Genomic DNA, 22,706 nt, shown 5'->3' with positions numbered 1-22,706 from the left:
GCAGCTGGAACAGGTACAGTAATTGCTCGTCTGGTCGAGCAACCCGCTGTCCTCTTGACTCTGAGCAGAAGCTGACAGAAGTGTGAGTCCCTGCTGGAATCTAGGTGCTTTCTCTGGGTCCCAGGGCCTCTTGGCAGGGTGATGGCCTTCCAGCAGTTAGTGTGGTGGCTTTCCTGCTTTTGGAGGCTGGGAGACAAGTGAGGGCAAGGGAGTGAGGGCTGGAGGCAGCCTGACCGCTAGCCTGCCAAGGAAGAGGCACTGCAGACACACAGCATTTGGGCACCCATCCTAAATACCTACGTTATTGAGCCCTCTGGCTTGGGAAGGTGTAGCAGAGCACTGTGCACTCAAAATGATATGTTTTTCACTGATTATGTTGTGTACGTGTGACTCTGTTAAAACTTGCAGAAGTCGTTATCCTCATGGCAGGGCTGGGTGGGTGCTCTGGTCTTGCTCCTTGCAGGGGCTGCAGCTGGGGAGGAGAGGAGGTTCTGCTTGGCCTGGGGACTTTTGAAGGCACGGCTGTGTGCGTGCTGTATCCAGCCCTGCTATGCTGGCTCCTGCTTGCCTGATTTAGAAAACAATGTGGAGTTTTTATCGAGAAACACAAGCAATCGCTGGTAGCACAATGCGGCTGTTGTCCTGCCTTACAGCATAGTCCCAGCTTGACTGCTGGGACCTTGCAGGGGGACGGCTGAAAGATGAGCTCTTCTGCAAAACCAGTCCCTTAAAGACTTGCAGTGTGTTTTGGTCAGAGGTGTTAATGACGGGCTGGTGGTGGCCACTGCAAATAAAATGAGAACTTGGCCCAATTTTAGGGCCAGGACAGTTATGAGGGTTTACAGGTCTCTCCGTGCGTAGGTCTTTGGCAGAAGTGTACCTTTTGACATCCTCCTGTGGCTTTACAGCTAATAAGCTGTCATACAGGGTTAGTCTTAACAGTAGCAAAGCACTAGAAAGGGAAGTGTTTAAAATTGTAAGTAGGAGAGCAATCGAGAATGTCGACTTTATGGCTTAACCATCAGCCACAGCTTATAAAGTTAAGACAGATGCTTTCTTAAAAAGAAACCTGGCTGCTGTTTCAAAACAATAGCAGCTCTGTCAGAATGAAGTGCGAGATCCAAGCTGTGCTCAGGCGCTGCCTCAAGTTGCAGACCCGTCCTGTGTCAAGTGGGGCAGAATTTCCCTTTATTTCCTCATGAGGAGGGCGCACACTGATTTCATTTACTGATATTGATGTATTTTTGAAACCAGGCAGACCAAGTGGATGACATGGCTCTGGAAATATAAACGATCTTCATCTGAGATCTCTTTCATTCTGAAGTCTGCCACAATCCCCCAGCTTTCATTTGGCTTCCTCTTCTTTCCAGTCCTTCTCCAGCAGTGTTTTCTGTGACTTCTCCCTGCACAGCTCTAAGGCCCCAGCTAATAACAATGAATTTTCTCGCACGCAGCTGCATGGTGGTATATCAGGAAACTGCTGTCAGCCTGGGAGCCCTTTGCAAGCAGAAACTTCCTCCTGCCTGATTTCAGAGACCCGACTTAATTCCACTCTGAAGAGATACTAACTGGGAAATATCTAGCTTCCCGGTGTGTTAGCCATATTCAAGTTATTGTGTTTGCCGTCTTGTATTTCTATATGGACTAAGCTGAAAAATCACGCTGTTGATTCAGCTGAAAGACACTGGAGTCTTTCAACCTGTGTTGCCGCACCTCCTCAGGTTTGGAGAGGTGTGCTTGTTTTCAGTGATTCTCAGGTATGCCTTTGGTGTAACTAACACAGGTGTGGATGAATGTGCCTGAAATGTTGCCTTATTTCACATGCTCTTCTGCTAGAGCATACAGTCACCCTGTGGAAAAGCTCATAAGCGTACCTGACCTGATTGGGGCGGCCCGCATTGCAGAGCCAAGTACATGTCTACCATCTAGCGCTGAGGAATTTGAAAAATTGGTTTGCCTGCCAAAACAGAAGATATTCAAGCCTCTGCAGATATCAGCAGTCAGTAAACTGAACTCTGATAACTGCTGGACAGGCATTTAAATAACTTCCTTTCATGTGTGTGCGTTACGTTTTGTTTTTCTCTATTAGAAAGAGAAAAGGAGAAGAAGTAGATGGAAATGTGACTGTGAAAAAGAAGCAGAAAAAAGAAAAAGAGAAAGAATCAAAGCAGGAAAAACAGCTGAAGGTGAGTTTTAGCTGTTCACGTCCTAAAAACTGCTTCATTAGAAGTGTGTCAGGGACTAAGTGAAGAGCTGTGGCACCTGGAAGGGAGCTGTACCTTGTGTCCAGACCAAACAGAGCTGCAGGACAGCTGGTCCTCATGTCCTGGTGCAGGAGATACCCTGGCACTAAGGCATTGCTGAAGGCAATTCACCCTCCTGCTTTCTCCTGAAAGGCAGGAAGGAAGTTCTCTAGGATTTGCCCTTCTTGGATTTAAATAGATGAGGTTAAATGCCTGCTCTCTCAGGGAGGCTGGTTCTGCAGTCCTTCTTCTATCATCTGGTTGTGGTGGCTGAAGCTCTGAGCCTGAGCGCTGTTGCAGGAGAGCTTGGAAACCAATAAATAGCTCATTGTAAAAATTAAACAGAGGTACAGTGCAGGACTAGATTAATGAGAAATCATATCTTTTTTACCCTCTGGGGAGCTGTGTTCGGTTCTTGGGTACACAGTGTGGTAGATCACAGCTTTCTACCTTTCTAGAATATCCTGGGAAGAATTCCCAATACAGGATCAGAAATTTGTATTTATTGAAGCTTTCGCATAGGTACTTTCCAAGAAAAAAATTAACAAGCTGCTTTTACTGCAATTGAAGTATTAATGGAGCTTTAGAAAAATGGTGTGTCTGCCTTTGGACAAAAGTTTTCTCTTGTATGGCAATACCTTAATTTTCAAGAAAACTTAGCTGAGACATTATCAAGGTTTTGCTGCTGCAGTGCAGGTATTTGGGACAGAACAAGGGAATTTATGGATCAGGATTAACTTTGGGTTCACTAGCTTCGTTATTTTTCAACACCATTTCATGAAGCATGAAAACTAACCCATTTAATGCAGTTAACCAGTTCTTCCAGGGTAGACTGCATTTTTTTACTGTAGCCAATGAATAACATTCAGAATCTCTGAGATGTTTTAGGATGCTGCTTTGCTGTCCAACTCTTTCACCTTTTATAGAAAGGCCCCAAAAAATGTGCAGGCTCCTTCACACTGCTGCAGGTGACTTGATCTGGTAGAAGTTCCTCTTATGCTTAGGTGGCTTAAAAGAAGAACGGTGATGATCAGCATTTCAATTTTCATTTTAATGCAAGACTCAAATGCAGCCACATCCCTGCTGTTGTTAGCATCAACTAGTTAGGTGATATTTGCAAATATATCATGTAACTCGTAATGGTAGAGAGGCTTGGTAAGTGTAGAAGTGTCATGGAAACATGGGCTCCACTCTACTAACAAGACGGATAGCTTTTGGGTTATTGCTTGTACCCTCTTGTGTGGGATAGTGCTGTAAAGGTTACTTCGTGGCCTTTCTTCACCTGCACAAGGTGGAGAAGCCTTGGTTTTTACAGAAGCCCATAGGGATGTTCTTCTACGTGTAATCTTGAGAGGAGAGAATGTTTCCTGAAGCCATGATGTGCTTGTGTATTCATACTGGAATCTGAAGCATGTGGCTTTAAAGACCTGTTCTAGGTTTTCGGGTAGAATGTGCGACTCTCCCTTCTGGTAAAGCTGCTAGTTCTTGGTGCTCTTCATCTCACAGTCTGCGTTTAAGATACTTACATTGGCTTGCTAAAACCTTGTCCAGATACTGCAGTTCCAGGAGTGTTCTTAGAAAGCAATCGATTGCAAGCAGCTAAGCTGCTGGGTTTTGTCAACAGGAGCAGACAGAGCTGATCTGGGGCATCAAGGATGAGCTGAGGAAGGTCTGCTCCACTAACGACCTGAAAGAGCTGCTGATCGCCAACAAGCAGGAAGTTCCTTCAGGGGAGAATGCCGTGAGTTGGTCTGTAGTTGCTTTGCGTGTGTGCTGGGTCTTTGAGTCAGTGAAGCTGACCTGAACCAATATTGCTGCAAGGTCCATAAATCTGAAGCACGTTCCTAACGTGATACTTGAGAAAGAAATTCAGCGCAAAGCCCAGTCCTTTTGTCCCAGGACTCATGTTGCTGTTACGCTTGCTTGTGGAGGGCTGTGTGGTGGTGTGTGATGCTGAATTCAGTGCCTTGGTCTCAGTGATGTGTCTATATTCTGCTATGCCCAGACTGGCCCCTGGTTTTTTTTGTTGCTGGCTCTTCAAGAGCAGGTCAGTTACAGCAATTCGCATTGCCTCCCTCAACTCTTAAACTACATTAAAAAAAAGGGGGAGGGCAAAAACTGCACAAATTCTTTCCTGGTATATTTTCTAAAAACGGTCACTTTTCAGTCTCAGTAACTTGTGAAAGTCTTCTCTCTTTCGGAGCCACACATCACTTTAAGTATTTGTATTTATTAAGACTCTTTGTAAGGAGTGTGGGCTGGGATGTGGGAAGTGTCTAGACTCAAAATGGTCAAGAAATGCTCTCTAGGCAGGAAAACGGGGACTAGTCAGAGCCTATGTTCCCACCTACCTGCTCATGTGCTCAGATGCAGTAGGTCGTCTCCTCCTGGGCTGTTCTGCCATGGCTGCCTGGTGAGTGCTGCGTTGTAGGTCTGCTCTCCTGAATGCCAGATCCGGGTAGGAGAGACCGCAGGCCATGGGTGTGAGCATATACCGTGTGACTGGTGAAAATTTTTGTCATGTCTTTAAGGTGTCATGAATCAATCAGTGCTGGTAAGAGTCTTGGTTTATGTGCAGTGTATGCATGACAAGCGCTGGAAATGTCCACATCTGCATGCTGACAGGCTGACAGTTATTTTTTTGTGCAGCCCAGTGTAGTGCATGGGCTTCTAGCCTCCTTCTGCCATGACCTGTTTTGTATTCTTTGTTGCTTTAGATTTTGGATCGAGTAGCAGATGGGATGGCATTTGGAGCTCTGCTTCCCTGCGAGGAGTGCAAGGGGCAGTTTGTGTTCAAGAGCGATGCGTATTACTGCACAGGGGATATTACTGCCTGGACTAAGTGTGTTGCTAAAACACAGACTCCGAACAGGAAAGACTGGGTAATCCCAAAGGTGGGTGTTTACTGCCAATTTGATGATCTGAAGCACACTTCTTAACCAATGTTATGTCTTGTAAGGAGGTGGAATATGCAGCAGTCAGTGTTGTATGCCAGAGAGCGAAGCGTGCTGCTGTGCTGAGCAACTGCAACAGTGGGCAAGTCAAAACTACATCCCTCCAGGGGCAAGCAGCTAACATGTAACTAAATCATTCTTTTTCCAGTAACACTAAATTGAAAGAGATGTTGCTGATTTGATTTGAAACCCATCATTTACCTTCTCCTAGGTTTGCCTTCCCAGTCAGGAAAGTGGGTATTTGCCTACTCTAGTATGAATGTCTCAGAAATCCTTTCCAAGACCTGCAGTAAATGCCAACATATGTCCAGTGCTCAATTTAGCCCTTAAATCTTATAGTAGTATTTTGTTGTTTTTAATGTCTACTTATGCTTCCATCCTCCAGGAGTTTCGGGAAATTCCTTACCTGAAGAAATTTAAGTGTAAGAAGCAGGACAGGGTATTCCCTCCAGATGGTGCAACCGTGAACTCTGTGCCTCCTCCCTCTGCATCTGCTCCTGTGACAGAGACTGTGTCCACACCCAGAGGTAAGCAGGCAGCTGGGCATGGGTCAGTGGAGTTCGGGATGATGTGTAATGCCATTCCCCACCAGACAAACATGCCACCCTGAAGAAGCATGCTGTTCTCCTGTCCCCAAGCCAGCAGAGCTCTCCTGGTAAAAGCCAGCATAGCAGAGCCTGATGTGCTTCAACCTCCTAGTACAGGTCAACCCTGATGTGGTGGGTTCTTGGACATGGGCTCAAGGTCACGGTTGTTTTCTAACAAATCGTTTGGGGTATTTGTTGATGGTGAGGAAATTATGTGTTTGCAATGGATCAGAAGCTTAAAGGCTGATGTTACAAAATGTGTCCCACGGGAGACCTGCTGTGAAATGCCTTCTTGCTTGGTTTCTTCGGGAACATCTGCGGACCTTCATAATGCCAGATATTACACGTTCAGTGTTAGGTTTTAAGGGCAAGAGTTGTTTTGTTTTTGTAAATCCTCCATTGAGATTTGGCTTTACCAATCACTAACTCCCCTTATGCAAAATAGATATGCTGTCTCCAGACCACAAACTGGGAAAAGGTTGGACTCCAGAAATTTCCCGTAGGCTGTTGTGTGCTTTGGTGATATAGCCTGTTCACTAAGAACAATGCTTACTTCTTTCTTTTTCAGACTTTTTAGCTCTGGCCATAGTTTTGGGAGCAGGGGATTATTGTTACTTGGTAAAAACTGTGGGAGTAATTCTGCACAGCTAGCTTTAGCCAGGCCATGTTATTTTAGCAATGAAGACCAAGTAACCCTGGTCTTGGTTGTGACTGGCAAGCTGATTCCAGCCCCAGTGTGCCTTGGAAGTAAACTTAAAGCATTGACCAGAATTAAGACCGGGTTACTTTTTTTGCTAGCAACCTAACTAATCTGAGTGGGGGGAGAGAAGGAAACAAAAGCCCTCAGTCGATCAAACACAGTTAGTAGCATCTACCTTCAGCAGTGCAGATACGCTCTCAGATGGTTACTAGTTTGCTCCTGACTTTTTATAGGGTTGGTGTGATACAACCTTGTGCTGTCTATAAGATCAAAATCCAAATGTACAGTGACATGTGGGAACACTGCTGCCTGAGAGACCATCCTCTTTCTGCAGCCCCTTCAAAACAGATTTCCTTTTGAAGAGGCAGGAGCCTTCATGTTACAGTGAGTTTCTCCCATGCAGTCCAAGCATCAAAGGAAGAGGGAAGCAGAGCAGAGTCTCTGACAGCACAGTGCTGAAGCAAACTGATTTTTTTCATCTGAAAAAAAAAAACAAAAGGCAAATAATGTGTCTGCATACCCATTTTCCCTATCTTCCATCCCTTCTGTTTGTTGGCAGGTGCTGAGCTTTGTTGCTTTTCTAGGTGAAGGGGAGCTTCCTCCCTCTTCCTTGGTGCAGGTCAGACCTTATTTTGGACCCTTGTATCCCTGCCAGCTGGTTGTCCTGAGCGTGGGGGGATGCTGTTCCTTTGTGCTTGTTACTTGCCCAGGGGCTCTGTGCCTGTTGCTAACGTGGTGTATTATTTCCGAACCCCTAGACAAACCACTGACCAACATGAAGATCCTGGCTCTTGGAAAGCTGTCAAAGAACAAGGAGGAGGTGAAGAGCATCGTGGAAGAGCTGGGAGGAAAGATGACAACAACAGCTAACAAGGCCACCCTGTGCATCAGCACACAGAGTGAGCAGACCTGCTGTGGTTACTGGGAGCACTGGTAACAGCTGAGCGGATTACAGAGGGCACACATCCTCCGAGCTTTCTGGGGATCAGTGTTTGGATTAGGGGGGGGAGGGGGTTGTGTGGTCATAGTGTGCTTGCAAAAGTAAAGACAGATGCATTCTGTTTGAGTTTTACTTACCTGGCACTTAGGTTGCTTAATGTGCTGTAAGGCTCTGTCGGTTCTGCAGCAGCTGGAGCTCAGATCTGTATGCAGACCATGGTGGTGTGCAAGCCACCCTCGTTGGGATGGAAGGTGCTGGGCACAGTGTCCATACTTGCCTTGGAGAAGCCACAGAACTGACTGTGGGTGCCTGAGGGCAGTTGTGTCTCTGCTGGCAAATTAAGGGCTGCTCTTGCTCCTTGTTGGAGTTAAGGTGCAAACTGGCTGCTGAGGTGGGGGAATCTGCTCCCACCTGCCAGGAGATCCAAGGGGGATTGCACAGCTCCAGCCCAGCTCCAGGAAGGGAACAGCTGGATCAGCCAGTTAATAAAACATGAGTGTTCCTGCCCCAGCCCAAGCTGTAGCGTTGAGCTGTTGGGGATTTTGCTCTCCAAAGAACATGGTGAATCCAAAATGTGGTAGAATTGTTTCCACAAAGTGTTACAGAGCCCTGAATCGTGGCCAGAGGGAGGGCCTAAAGTCTGAAACCTCACTGGTGCTTTTTCTCTCTGTTTCCTGCTGTGCCTCTACAGAGGATGTGGAGAAAATGAGCAAGAAGATGGAGGAAGTGAAGGAGGCCAAAGTCCGTGTGGTCTCAGAGGAGTTTCTTCGGGATGTGAAATCCTCCAGCAAGGACTTTCAGGAGCTTGTGTCTCTCCATGCGCTTTCACCTTGGGGTGCGGAGGTGAAAATGGAGCATGAGGAAATGGCTGTGGATGGGAAGTGCAGCAAGCCCCCAAGTACGAAGAGTGCTGGGAAGGTCAAAGAAGAACAAGGTGAAGAGCAAAATGGTTGTTTCCCTCCAGGCCTGTTCAGTGCGGTCCATGCACAAAGCAAACCTGGATATAGTCCACCCTTGCCCTTTCCTTGAGTTCTCTGCCGTTTTTCTCATAATAAATTTAGATAATGAGACCTTAGGGCAAGACTAGCTTTAAGTAAATGTGGAACCATCTCCTGAGGTGGCTGTTGCTTCCTCTAGTTCAGTCTTGGGCCAGAGATCTTCTCTGCTGTACATGCGCGGGCTCCCTGACATCAGTCCAGACTCTTCCTCCTAACACCTCAGCTTCTCTCCCAGTTTGGGTCAGTGTTGCAGCTCCAAGGAGGTGCTGGGGCACCAAGATACGACACACACTGCCGTGACCCCCCAAGGGGTGTTAGCAAGTGAGAAAATAACTGGAGTCCAGAGCAATGCGTCTTTATTTTACTTAGTTTAGAACATAAGATTTTTTTAACAGAGGAGGAAAAACATCCAACACCAGTGGCGTTCCTCACCAATGCCATAGAGAGCTTGCATTATTAATGCTGGACAGTGACCGAAACCATTGTATCTGCTTTGCCTGTCTTCAGAACCCATTCTTCTCCATGTCCTCCAAGTGTAGGTTTCTGTCGTAAAATGGGATATGTTATTGCCAAACTGTCTCACAGCAGTAGGATCTCCACAGGACCCGAAAAGCCCCCACACCTTGTGATTTTTAAATTCCACTTAAACACAAGGAGAAATGAGACTTTAATCCTTTATGCAGGTGAAAAGTTATATGGCCCACCTGTTGGGGCCGGAAGGAAGGAGGTAGATATAATCTGGGGAGATCTTATTTTTCATTTAATTTGGGGGATGGGGGCTGTGAGTTGGCTGCTAAAGCCAGGTAAAAAAAGCCATTGAAGTCATGGTGTTCCTGTACTGGGTGTCTGATTTGAAGTCTCCTTAGGGTGATAATTATGCAAATTGAGAATTTAAATGTTGATTCAAGTCAGACTGTGTTGCCTGCTGAGGAAAAAAAAAATAACTCTCTTTCACTGCAGGACCTAGCAAGTCTGAAAAGAAAATGAAACTAACGGTTAAGGGTGGAGCAGCAGTAGATCCTGATTCTGGTGAGTGATAACAATGTCTGCGCCTGTACCACATGCAGTCTTCAGGATGCGTGATGGTTTGCAAAATGTTTTTCTGTGAAAGGATAAGGGTGCCATAAAAAGGAACATGAATTTTTAAGCCATTTTTTCTAGCTGTCAAAGAAAGGATGTTGATTGACATCCAAAGCTTGGATATTCCAGGATTTTATAGTGCAGCTTTTAGAAGGACCACTTAAACCAAGGCGTGCACCTTGTTCAGCTTCAGGAGTATCTGTCAGGGGGGTGAATAAAGGACCAGTCAGCAGAGGCCACAGGTCTGGCATGAGCGTCTGCCCTCAGGCTCTGTGGAGGCAGCTGGTGCTACTCTCCAAGCCTGTGGTGCACAGACATTGTTCTAAGAATTCATGTTGCGTCTGAGGCCAGCCTTTGGTTTTTCATTCCATTTGCTAACGTGACACCTGCAGAGCTGTATGTCTCTTGAGAATTCCTTCAGCCAGTCATGCAGTGTTAAATACTAGATTTTTAGACAGTCCTTTATAAAAAGTTAGAGGGGTTTTTTTCTTCAGTTAGGATTGAGGTTCACTAAAGGTGCGTGCTCACAATTTATTAAAAAAACCATGCTTCAAGTTGTTTTGAGTGAGTGCATGGTCACTGTTTTTACAGTATTTTTGTTATGAGTCACGCTACTTCATAAAACATTTGGGTGAGCGCAAATGCAAAGACACCTAAAATGGTAACCTCCTCTGTGTTCCGATTTATTTCTTGGTAGGTTTGGAGGATTCTGCTCATGTCTTTGAAAAAGGTGGAAAGATTTTTAGTGCAACCCTGGGCCTAGTAGATATCGTGAAAGGAACAAATTCTTATTATAAACTGCAGCTGCTAGAGGATGACAGAGAGAACAGGTGAGTTTAGTTTTCCCTAGAAATACATTTGTTCATTTTTTTTCCAATAAATATTGGATTTTTGGCATCTCCAAAAGCAAAGTATGGATAAACTGTCAATGTGAGGAGATATGGATAGGTATATTTATTTTAAAAAAAGAAACCACACAAAACGCAGCCCCCTTCCCCAAACCACCAAAACCCCAAAAACTACAAAACAGCCAAACAATGAACCACGCATGGAGAGATCTATGCTCAGTATAGAGACATTTCTTTGTGATGTTGACCAAACCTAAGTTGGGAGGTGAGTAGGTGAGTAATTTTGCAGAATTGCATATGATAGTGTTCATTCGTGTATCCTGGGATGAGCGAGGCAAGTATGGTTGGTGTCCTTAGGACTGGGTTAATTGGCTGCCTCTGAAAATATAGAAGCAGAATTTGGTGAAGGTTTCTCTGTTCTAACGTCAGGATCCCACACATAAAGTCAGTGATCTTGGGAATTTTTCCCATATTCTCCAATTAACTTTTGTCTCCTAATTGCAGACCTTGGGAAACAAAACCAGATTCTGGCTATTCTACCACAATGTAGTCCTGAATCAAGTGCACCAAGGCTTAACAAAATGCACTGAAATGGTCAGGGGACGATCATGCATTTAGCTTCCCAGTCTTGTCAAGACACATGGCAGAGGTATCCCATGGTTGCATTACTGAAAACAGATTAAAAAATGGAGATGGTTCTTTAAAATTAAACTGCCTGTCCCCCCACCACATAAGGGATGCACAGAAATCCAGGGGAGCTAACAGCTCTCAGCAACCGCTCTGGTTCAGCTCTGGATTTATTGCACTTTACCGTGTTTGTAATAAGCTTTTGTTGCAGGCTCCTGTATGTGGAGTTTGTAACTGCATCTGGGATTCAGTAGATGGAGGGATCTCGGTGCCTGCATTTCTTGCCTGGCATATTGGAAAGGTTGATGGATTGTATCGCCGTAAATACCACAGAAGCTAACCCCAGGTGGTGTCAGTAATATAAATACTTGAATTACTTCTGCTTTATCTAAAAATGTGAACTTTGAGTCATAGGCTTAAAGATGCATGGTGTTTGTTTTTCAAATATGTGACCCTACTAGTCTGAAGATTTGTATTTGCAAACCTTTAAGACTGAAGAGATATTAGTGCCTCTATTTGTGCTGTGCACGTGTTTATCCTCAGGTCTGTCACTCTGGTGTGTTAACACTGGGCAGTTTTTTATACCACTTGGACATATGCTTTGTGGTGGCTTTTCTGTTGGTCTCCTGCAGCTGCTGACAGAGAATGTCTTCTGTAATATTAATTGTATGGAAATGGCTTATTCACATGCAGCTGCATGGTTGCAGGATCAGTTTCACTTGGACTGAGATCTAGAACCAGTGTATCTTAATGTCTGTTCTTTTCTCACGTTTCACTTCTCTAGATACTGGGTGTTCAGATCTTGGGGTCGCGTGGGCACTGTAATTGGTAGTAACAAGCTGGAGCAGATGCCATCAAAAGAAGATGCCATTGAACACTTCCTGAATTTGTATGAAGAGAAAACTGGCAATTCCTGGCATTCAAAGAACTTCACCAAATATCCAAAAAAATTCTACCCACTGGAAATAGATTATGGGCAGGTAACTCTGAAATGTCCCTGTACCAGGTGGAGCATTGCTTAGCTGTGTTGCTATAGCTGTTCTGTTCTGCACTCGCTGCTGGATCCCTTACACTTAACAAACCTGAGGAATGAAGTGCAGGTGCAACTGCATCTTCTCTGTGCTGCAGAGAGAGAGCTGTAGATCAACGAGTGTCATGCATTCAAATAGATGTGTTGGGAAACTAAGTCGTTTTCCATTGTCAGGTCTGAAGTCCCTTTAGTGCTCGTTCCTGTTTACTCTGTAATTTTAAGGATGTTAATTTAGACTTCAGTCAGCAGTCATTTCACATGCATCCTGTCTGAAAACACCGTTATCTTTTATTTAAAACAGATACTTCTCATCTGTCTTCTGCATCCAAAATCCTCCCAAATGCTGAAGCAACTTCTATGCAGTGTTCTGCTTAGTGCACGTATTGAGCAGGCTGAGAAAGAGAAATTATTCATTGCCAGTAAGATTTGTCTGCTTAGACAGCTCAGCTAAATAAGAATTCTCTTCCTTCTGCCCAGTGGCGGTTTGTGTGTTTATATAAAGGCATAGCCATAATTTAAACTATTTTCAGATTAAACAGTTGAACGCTGTTAATAGCAATAATCATGCCAGAGAACATATTTTTAAGCTGTTGCATTTTTCTGTGTCCAAATTACCGAATGTCATCTTTCAGGGCAAAGTACTCGATGCTTAGCTTTGTTTTTGGAAATCTGAATATTGTAGCAGCAACAAGTCTGGTACACTGCAATGTATAGTGATATTCTGAAGCATTTGGCAGATGCTTTATTGGTGCAGTGCTCTATCCATGAAAGCATCTAGATGGTATTATGGCTAACTGATCATTCCTGCACTCATCTATGACAGTTTTTATGACAAAAACTTAGTGAAACTAGTTATTACATCTCTATTTTGTCATAAAAGCAACAAAGTAAACAGTAATTTCTTCATATCAAGGTCTCTGTGCAGCAGAAAGCTTGCAGAAAAAGTAATTAATACTGTTGCCTGAGGTGAAGCAGAGATGCACAATTATTCCCTTAATTCCACTTATATTTTACAGTGCCATGTCTTGAAATAACATCTGCCAAATTACTGAATAGGTGGATTTTTAAACCCACTTTGTTCCAAAATGTCAGAGCAATGTCCCACGCTCACCCCGAACTTCAGGCTAGTCATAGTATGCATACACTAAATTGGTTTTGAGTTGTTACCATGGCAGCCAGCCTGTTACTTTTATCCTTTGTGATTTTGCGAATTCTGACACTATTTTTACCTCCTAGGATGAAGAAGCTGTCAGGAAACTGACAGTGGGTGCTGGGACTAAGTCAAAACTTCCTAAGCCAATCCAAGACCTTATTAAGATGATCTTTGACGTGGAGAGCATGAAGAAAGCGATGGTGGAATTTGAGGTGACCACACACGTTCATGTTTCTCGCTTTTAACCCTCCTTTCTCTCTTTACGTCATACTTATACAGAAGCAAGTTCTTTGCAATCCAGGGTGTATGATACCTCCCAGAAGTCAGTATGAGTTTTAGATCAGCCATAAAGTGAGGGCAAGAGTCTGACCAGAATTTGTTAAGCATTGGAAGTAGTAAGTTAGTTACGGTGCATGCAGTTTTTAATACATGGGTGAATTCTTTGTGTCAGCATCTTCAACTTAACAAGCCTGTAAGAAACTCATTTGCTGGTCCTGGGATCTGTAATCACTCTTACGTTGGGTTTGTTGGTTAGGTTTTTTTTTCAGTGACACGTGCATTGTGTCCGCTGTTCACTGAATACTCTTAAAATATTAACACAGACAGTTTCCTGGTGATGTGAGGCAGGAGGCACTTCTTTTTTTGTGAATGGTGAACCACATTGGGTAGGGGGTGGGACAGCACTACACTAATTTAGGTAGCAAATGATCATGCAGTTCGGGCTTGGGAAATGCTGCCAGTTGATACATGCATTAGTGAAGTGCCTTGGCAAAGTCCAGATCCTCTTCTGAACAGGGCCAAACTCAAGATTTTTGTTGTTGTTGCTGTATTTCTCATTTGCTCTAATGATACCCTGTTTTCATCCATTCTTCTTTCCTCTGTATTTCTTGATCCATGCTTCTAACAAGTTTTCAGGCTGGTCTGGCAGGATCATCTGGCTCTCCTTGCCTAGAAACAGTTTTACTAGTGTTCAGGGATCCTGCAGTTTGTTTTCGTGCAGCCATTCAGACTGGGTGAATTCTAGATAACAAGTTTCAGTTTTCTTCAGACAGCTTAGTTATCTTGCTCTAAACCTTCGTATTTAAGCAGCTGGTTTTTGCCCTCTGTATCAGTATTTTTTGTGTATCTACTTTTCAGAACAAGCTTTGCTCCATTTCGTACAGCTTATCTGAATCCTTTTGAGTGGCTTTCCCAACATTTGATAGTACCTTGGGTTAATTGTGTTCTCCTGTATCTTCAGTGGTTCCTCACATCAAAATCTTCTAAAATATTAATAATTCTTTGTAACTGGAACAGGCTAAAGACTCTGAACTGAACATCATCTGATGTCTTCTGGCTTTGTAGAACTCTGTTGAAACTGTGTTAATTCACACCAGCTGCAGATCTGGAGGAGACCTGGGAGTCCAGATGGGCCTGTCTTCCTATTAGATTTATCTTTCTGTACTGTTGCTGCCGAACAGCTGTTTTCCGTTAGAGGAAATAATGTTTTTCCTAGTTAGAGGTTTCTGTGCATCCTCTGAAAACGGCTGCTTGATTCCTTTAATCAGCCTGATCTCAAGTATTTCATTCCATCCAGGCACTCTCACTCTGCCAAAACTGTAGCAAATTCTTTCCGTTACGTGACAACAGATTTATCTGATGCATTTTTCTTCCTGCTTCTCATTTAGCTTTCAAGAGTTTTACCTGACGAAGCATACAGAGGTTTATTATTATGATTGATGGGGGTTGGGTTAGTTTATGGGTGTGTTTATGTGTTAGTGCTTCTTATGTGTTAGTTTATATAACTTACAGTTAGTATGGGGTCCATGGCTATTCTGCACATCCAAGTTAAATGGCCCATTTTAGTTTTACGTGTCCTTCATGATTTTTCAGCTAATAATTAGATACTATGGATGGATGGTAATCAGCGAGAAAGTATTGGCCCCAAAAGTTCGGGAGCTACAAATCTATTGCAAGTTGTTTGTTTTCATTTTTTTTATAGGTTGTTAATGTGGCTTTCTGACTACTGTATCCCCAAGACATGATCAGTTTTGAAGCCTGTCTTCCGTCTTGCAGTCTGTCTTGGCTTTTCTTAGTGTCTGGTTTTATGTATGCTTAGCTGCAGCTAAAGGTGAAAGTTCTCCTAAGCCCAGTATGGGGTGGAGATCACACAAAATCACTTTGGGTCTTTCGCACCAGGCTGTAGCTTGGAAGAGCCTTCTGAGTTCAGCTTGCGGAGAAGATCTGCATAAAGCTGGGTTTCCTAGCTGCATAGTGAATAAATAACGTGGAACTTATCCAGACGGTATGTGATGTACATGGTTTCATAGGATCTTCTGTCCTTGAGCTGAATCTTAAGCTCATCAAGTTAAGTAAAAGCTGGTTTGACCTGCAGGGTGTGTGGTGAGTACTGTCAAGAGTCCAGAAGGGAGTATGTATCTTTGTAAAGGGCTCCATTGGACTTGACTTTTGTCAACTGTTTTTGCATTCAGATGGTCTTTAACTATGCAAGGATTTAATTTAATTTAATGCAAATCCAAAACTCTCCCCCAAGATCATCAATACACAAACAAAAGCAACATGTAAATTAAATCAGTGGATAAATGCAGGCAGCCAAGACATTGCCTTGAACTTACTTGGTTTGGGGTTTTTTTTTGGTTCGTATTTCGTTAATGAATATGAAGCGTCTTATAACCTCTTTTCATTGGACCCTTGATAATTGTAGGGTAAGTTTGGAAGAAGGTGTCTAGGTTGTACCTAGAGACACAGATGATCTTATGAACAAGAATTATTTCATTGTTTGCTTCTTTGTCAGCCTGAAATGTGTGGTTATTGAAGTGATGGAGGAATCCATCTGACACTAGGTCAATATTAAACTTCTAGCCAGACGCTTAGTACCCTATTTTTATGTTACCCTAGCATGCGTGCTTAGTTTCCTATTTGCAGTATTCCTTTGTTTATAGGATGTCTTCTCTGTAGTGTGCACTGTCGTTTTGACAACGTTCCTCGATTTGCAGAGATTAATACCAGGTCTGAAATGTTTTAATTCTTTGTGTGGTCAACCAGGATGGAGAGATTTGCTTCCTCAAAACTAGAGAGGGAATGCTGCAGTGGTTTCAATGTAGTGAAATCCTGTTTTAATCATTTAAATTTTCATCAGATCGACCTGCAGAAGATGCCACTGGGAAAACTGAGCAAGCGACAGATCCAGAGCGCATACTCCATCCTTAATTTTCATGAAATAGATGTTAGAGCAAGAGGAGAATTCAGAAATTGTTCTGGGCTCAGAGTAGGGTGAATGCTGAGCTGTGTGTATAAAGGTCAGTGCTGTCTTGCTGGAGAAGAGGATGTGGCTTCCATGGCCAACTATTTCTCTTCACTGTTGTACCAGTCTGTGCAGTACTTGTACCTTTCACACTTTTGTAGCACAAACCTTAGGCTGAGCCAGACATAAATGGCATTAGAGCAAATGAAGCTGATGTCTTGACCTAGTAGTGAGCTTGTGTTTCCACCCTAGAGAAGTCTGAGGATGAGAATAAAGGTTAAGTTGACGCAAGAAAGGGTCTGGCTTGATGACATTACTGTATTTACACATCATGATTTGGACCATTCCAAGAATCACTACAGAGTATTGCTTGAAGGCTTGTGTACCAGCATACCCCATTTTTTGTCATGGGGTCCCTGGCAAGGCATACGGGAAGTTTTACTTCAGTTGTTAAAAGTAGAGCAGAACCTTGCCAAGGACATGCACCCCTTCCATAACCAGAAGCCTTTATTTTGCCTTCCGGAAACATAACGCCCATTAGGTTTTTCTTGTACAAGAAGTTCTGTGTATTTCTGTGCCAGGACTGTGACTTACTACGTGCAAAACAATTAAACAGAATTTCTCTTTTTAGTGCCGTGAGAGCTTGAGCATTAACACTATTGGTACTGCTGCTTCTGTGTCTTAGTCCTCAAATATCTTGTGTGTGTCTATTGCTATGGAGACTTAATCTTACTCAGTAATTTTCTTTGGTGCTTGTTATCTTGTCTAGGCAGTTTCTGACAACAGTTCAGAATCTCAGATCTTGGACCTCTCCAACCGCTTCTATACTCTGATTCCTCATGACTTTGGGATGAAGAAACCACCTCTCCTAAATAACTTGGAGTACATTCAGGTATTGACTGGAAACAATATGTTGTTTGCAGGCAACAGGTCTGGTATCAGACATCTAACACAGAGAATTTGTGAGGTTTTCAGACTTACTTTAACCTCATGCTTTCATGAGGTTAAGTTTGTTTTTCTTCAGAATATTTTTTTGTTTGTTTATGCGCACACATGTGTATACATATACCAATAATTACACATAAGGTATTAAAAGATATGTTATATATTATGGTCTATTTATCTGTATGTATATATGTCTGTGTACATTTTAGTATATTAGATGGTAGTGTGTGGCCAGTAATTCACACACACTTATAATTTGGGGTATTCCAGACTTATTCTGAACATGTCAAAGTCACAGGTAAAATTGTTTCTTTAAATTCTTCAGGCTAAAGTGCAGATGTTGGACAATTTGCTTGATATTGAGGTTGCTTACAGCCTTCTCAGAGGTGGAAATGAAGATGGAGATAAAGACCCAATTGATATCAACTATGAAAAACTTCGAACTGATATTAAGGTAAGGAAAATAAAAGGAAGTAAGTGACTGTGAATACAAGCTGATATCCTGTTAATTTGGAGTATAACAGATCATCTAAAATGTTAGTGGAGAGGTGTATTGGCATGAGTTCGGTGAAAGGCCACTGAGATGGTTATGGGGCTGGAGCATGTGTTGTACGAGGAGACACTGAAAGAGTTGTGGCTTTTTAAGCTGGAGAAAAGAAGGTTCGGGGGATATCTTACCAATGTCTAGGAATACCTGACGGGAGAAGGGAGTAAACTAGACAGAGGCAGACTCTTCAGTGGTATGCAGTGAGAAGAGGCAATGGGCACAATGTGAAATACAGGAAATTGTGTTTAAACAAAACAAAAAGCTTTTGTTGTTGATGGTGTTTGGTTTGGGTTTTTTTGTTTGTTTACTGTGAGGGTGGCCAAACACTGGAAAAGGCTGTCCAGAGAGGCTGTGGGAGCCATTCTTGGAGGTGTTAAAAGCCTGACTGGACTCGGCCCTTGCTGAACTTCTTCGGCTGACCCTGCTTTGAGCAGGGGAGTTGGAAATCATCTCAGTTTCCAGAGGTGCCTTCCTGTCTTAGACATTCTGTGACTGAGTGCTGTCTGTATACCTGTACATCTTCTCTAGCTGGGAATAAATTTCCACCTAAATGATAAAGGAGGCTTGAACTAGGGAGTTGTAAGCATATGGGGGATGTCGTCATGTTATAAGAAGCCTGCTAGTTTGTATGGTTAAGAAGCTTCTCTTGTTTTCCTCTTTGCAGGTTGTTGACAAAGATTCAGAAGAAGCCAAGATTATTAAACAATATGTGAAAAATACTCATGCTGCTACTCACAATGCATATGATCTCAAAGTTGTGGATGTAAGCTGGGCAATACTGGGGCTTAAGTTTGTGAGATGGACTCTTGAAGTCAACTCACTTGTTTGCAGTTTCCTTTTATTTTTGAGTAGTTTATCTGTCTTCCTTTGTTGAAGGGATGGTTTGATAGACCAATTGCTATTTAATAGAATAGCAAAAGTCTGGGCAGGGTTGAGTCTAAGCTTACTGAGATATATTTGGGGGTGTGCTTTTATTTTTATTTGATTGGTCTCAAAAAGGAGGTGGAGGATAATCATCTTTGAAAATTGAGCTGTAGTTCATTGAATGATTTTTCAGAAAACTATGCTCTCATGAAAGTGCAGAAGGGAGGGTGGAGAAGTAACCGGTAACAAGTACTGTGTGACCAATGCTGTCTCTTTTTTGCTAGCACGACATAGCAAACTGCAAATACTAAAAACCGTCCAGATCAATTTTCCTGGCAGATTAGTGTATCTTCCAGACTGGATGATTTTTTTTTTTTTTTTTTGCCTGATTAGTCACATGAAGGTAACGGCTTATTTGCTTGGTTGTTCTTTTCCTCTCGTCCCTTTTTGAATTGAAGATCTTCAGGATTGAGCGTGAAGGAGAGAGTCAGCGTTACAAGCCATTTAAGCAGCTTCATAATCGCCAGCTTCTGTGGCACGGTTCCCGCACCACCAACTTCGCTGGTATCCTCTCGCAGGGTCTCCGAATAGCTCCCCCGGAAGCTCCTGTGGTACGTTAAACAGATAGCTTCTCTGGCTGCCTCCATCCCTGTGTCCAGCAGTGGCCACAGTCGGAGACACCCTAAATAGGAGAATTTCTATGTGGCAACTGCTCCGTGTTATCTCTGTGTGCAGGTAGCATTGTGTGTCCAGAGTGGGTAGATGACTGGTGTCCACAAGAGCTTGAGTTGCAGCTTTGCCTTCCTTGGGAGCCCAGCCAGGTGGATTCAGTGCTGCCTTTGTGTTATTATCCAAATAATTTTTTTTTCTTTGCTGCTTGCAGACTGGCTACATGTTTGGGAAGGGCATCTATTTTGCAGACATGGTATCCAAGAGTGCCAACTACTGTCACACATCTCAAGCTGATCCCATAGGCTTAGTACTGCTGGGAGAAGTTGCCCTTGGAAATATGTAAGTAAATTATGAAGATTATTTGCCGAATGTGCTTAATATATCGTGGTAGAAGGTAATACTAAAATTGCAAGCCCTTTTTTCAGTGTGAAGAAAGAGCACTTTGTATTTCTTTAGAAACAAGGTTTATTTTTTCTTAAAATTAGATCTGTTTGGTGGGGTAAAAAACCAGTGTTGCAGGTTTAGAATCTTAAACTTTAAGTGCCAATTAAAATAAATAAAAGTAAAATTAGTAGCTGAGACAAAGAAGGAAGGCTGTTGAGTTCCAGAAGAATAGAATCTAAATTAACTTTATATTAAACTGACCATAAAGTGAAGCCTGGAAAAAAATATTTTTACCATTTAAGATGAATGTAAAATGCTATTTTGTGTTCTTTGTGCTGTCCAGGTATGAGCTGAAGAATGCATCTCACATAACAAAATTGCCTAAGGGAAAACACAGTGTGAAAGGTAAGTATTAGTATTTGTCATTGGTAATCTGTTATTAAAGGCAAACTCAACTTGTGACTTTCTGCTTAGCAAAGAGAACTATAGTAATTTCATAGCTGTACTTCCTTTAAGAGTTTGCATAATGTTGCCTTATAGTTGCATCTGTATATGTGTGTATATGGTGTTTTGAGATGGCAGTTAGTACAATTGGAATAAGGCTGAAGTTAATGTGTTGGCTGAAGTTCAGGAGGAAACTTTCATTTGATATTACAGAAGAGAAAACATAAGGTGCATTCTCCAACTTCTTACTTTCATCATAACAGTGCTATGTATTTTAGAAGAAAGATGAGAGGTTTGATAGATCATAAGAATAATTGTTTAGCATTCAAAGTGCCTTAGAAGCTTGGAGAGAAGGGACAAATCAAAGAATAAAAGTTCAGATGGAACAGCTGTTCTCATTACATTTCTATCTGCAAAAAGTAGCAGTGTATCGCACTGAAAAAGAAGATGAGAAAAGACTTAGCTCTCTAATTCAAGCAAAAGAAATGGTAATCATGACTATCTTCTATTCTGAGATGGCAGAGCGGAGAACAGTAACATTCAGTAATGACTGGCTTTTCTTAAACTATTCATTTTGAGAGGCTTAAAATCAGTTGCCTAAAATAGAATAAAATGTGATCTAGCATCTTTTTTCAATACATACTACTCACAGTATTATGGATGTTAAATGAGATTTGTATTGAAGAGTTTAAAGAGAATAAGAATTGGTTTGTTATACTTCTCTGAAAATGCTGCAATGTGCATATTTTCATTAATGGACATAGGATATGAGAGCTATAAGTCTGTTCTGTTCTTAGCTTTGATCATACAGATTAGACCATTAACAGCCAAAAGTCTAAAATTCTCACTTTAAAAATGTAGCAGAGTATGAGTACCGTAAGTCTGGTGGTGCTGAATTGAATAAAGAGACTATATCCTTTATGTTCTTTTTAAGATAGTTTTGCACTTGGTCAGCATTTGAAAATACATGGGAAGTAATATTTAGCTGGCTGAGTCATTTTCTTTATGTGCAAAGTCTGTGTTTGCCTTCTAGATTTGTAACTAATGTTTTTTTCCCTTTCCAGGCTTGGGCAAAACTGCACCTGATCCCACAGCCACTACCACCCTTGGTGGTGTAGAGGTTCCCTTAGGGAATGGGATCTCAACAGGAATTAATGATACCTGTCTTCTGTATAATGAGTATCCTTTGCTGTTATGTTGGCTGCATGCCGTGTTTGAGGGTTGCTGAGTTTAGCAGGACCTCATTAATGTCGGTCAGCAGTTTTGGTGCACTGTGTTAGTTTCTTTTAGATCTGCTTTGGAGTACTCACAGACAATTTAGAGTCTTCTCCAAGGAAGATGATTTTACAGTTGTCACACTTGAATTGTCATTCTGCAAAAAAAGAAAACAATACACCTGGCCAATAGCAGTTGCCCCAACAGGACTCAATACCTGAAGGCATTGCAGTGGCTGGACAGCACTGCCCAGTAGTGCCTTGCCCACAGATGTGCCATGACAGGCGAAGGGGAATGCAGGCTGTGGTTTCACATCACTCCAGTCTGGTTTCTTCCTCATGGTGCTGTGCCTGGCCACCTTGGTCAGGAGAGGGTGGGGGGACTGGCTCTGTGGCTTGATGGAGTGTCTCATCACACAGCTTCTCTTGTGTTCCCCAGACCTTTTGCAAATATTGAGGTAATCCTCAGATGCCCATCAGAGATGTAGCCATTAAGCCTCTTCCTAGGCAGAAGTGCCCCCAAATGAATGTGTGCTCAACATTTACAAGAGGTCATAAGAATAAGCGATGTCTAAGGTCACAGATCAATCTCTTCACAGCTGGTGAAGGATGTAACCCATTAATACAACCTCTGGGTTGTGTAGAAACTGTCTTCTTTCTTGGTAAGTTGTTTCCCTCTTACAAGCAGTCTTAGCAAGAGAACTCATGGCAATGCTGGTTTTATCTTGAGTTTTCTTCAGTACAGCATCAGTTTTGGTCAGATGATAAAATACAATACAGTTAATATCTAACTGAGACAATGTGATGTGCATTCATTTTGGTTTCCACTGCGTTTAATGGGCACGCTTGTCATCTAAAATTGGGATTAAAGTTAAGTTTGAGGCCTAAAGCTTTGAGAAACAAATAGGTGAGCTGGGAGCATCTTCTGAAAAAGTCTAATGGTATGGTGCAGTCATAGAATGTGCTAGCACTGGCAGCCATTTAGAGCTCTTCACTGTGATTCCAGTTTGGGTTTTTTAGTGGGAAATTAAAAGGAGATTAATGACTTGGTGCTGGAAGGTAGCAGTAGAGCTAGTTTTAAATTGAGGGTGGCAGGTCTGTAACTGCAGATCTAATCTAGGCTATGTTGCTCCACTGTTTAGATAGCGAGAGAGATGTTGTGTGTTATGGCTCTGGCTAACAAAAAATAATCTTTGAGAGCTACAGTTCTGTATCCAAGTCAGTTCACCTGC

At 42.7% G+C, this 22,706-nt stretch overlaps 1 protein-coding gene across 1 annotated transcript in view; it reads left to right on the top strand.

Moving 5' to 3' along the window:
• Positions 1-22,706, top strand: part of PARP1 (poly (ADP-ribose) polymerase 1) — a 29,498-nt gene that overhangs the window by 5,728 nt on the left and 1,064 nt on the right. The window contains exons 4-21 of the mRNA XM_010078417.1: positions 2,090-2,186; positions 3,868-3,984; positions 4,961-5,137; positions 5,583-5,724; positions 7,243-7,383; positions 8,116-8,358; positions 9,383-9,451; positions 10,200-10,332; positions 11,762-11,957; positions 13,244-13,372; positions 16,300-16,386; positions 17,174-17,296; positions 17,675-17,803; positions 18,561-18,659; positions 19,219-19,371; positions 19,644-19,771; positions 20,160-20,221; positions 21,325-21,439. Coding sequence (XP_010076719.1) covers positions 2,090-2,186; positions 3,868-3,984; positions 4,961-5,137; positions 5,583-5,724; positions 7,243-7,383; positions 8,116-8,358; positions 9,383-9,451; positions 10,200-10,332; positions 11,762-11,957; positions 13,244-13,372; positions 16,300-16,386; positions 17,174-17,296; positions 17,675-17,803; positions 18,561-18,659; positions 19,219-19,371; positions 19,644-19,771; positions 20,160-20,221; positions 21,325-21,439 — 2,340 coding nt within the window. The remainder of the gene's footprint in view (positions 1-2,089; positions 2,187-3,867; positions 3,985-4,960; positions 5,138-5,582; positions 5,725-7,242; positions 7,384-8,115; positions 8,359-9,382; positions 9,452-10,199; positions 10,333-11,761; positions 11,958-13,243; positions 13,373-16,299; positions 16,387-17,173; positions 17,297-17,674; positions 17,804-18,560; positions 18,660-19,218; positions 19,372-19,643; positions 19,772-20,159; positions 20,222-21,324; positions 21,440-22,706) is intronic.

Source organism: Pterocles gutturalis, unplaced genomic scaffold, assembly GCF_000699245.1.
Source record: "Pterocles gutturalis isolate BGI_N339 unplaced genomic scaffold, ASM69924v1 scaffold273, whole genome shotgun sequence".
Lineage (NCBI taxonomy): Eukaryota > Metazoa > Chordata > Aves > Pterocliformes > Pteroclidae > Pterocles > Pterocles gutturalis.
Note: the sequence above shows the minus strand (reverse complement) of the source record. Positions and strands in the feature narration are given on the sequence as shown.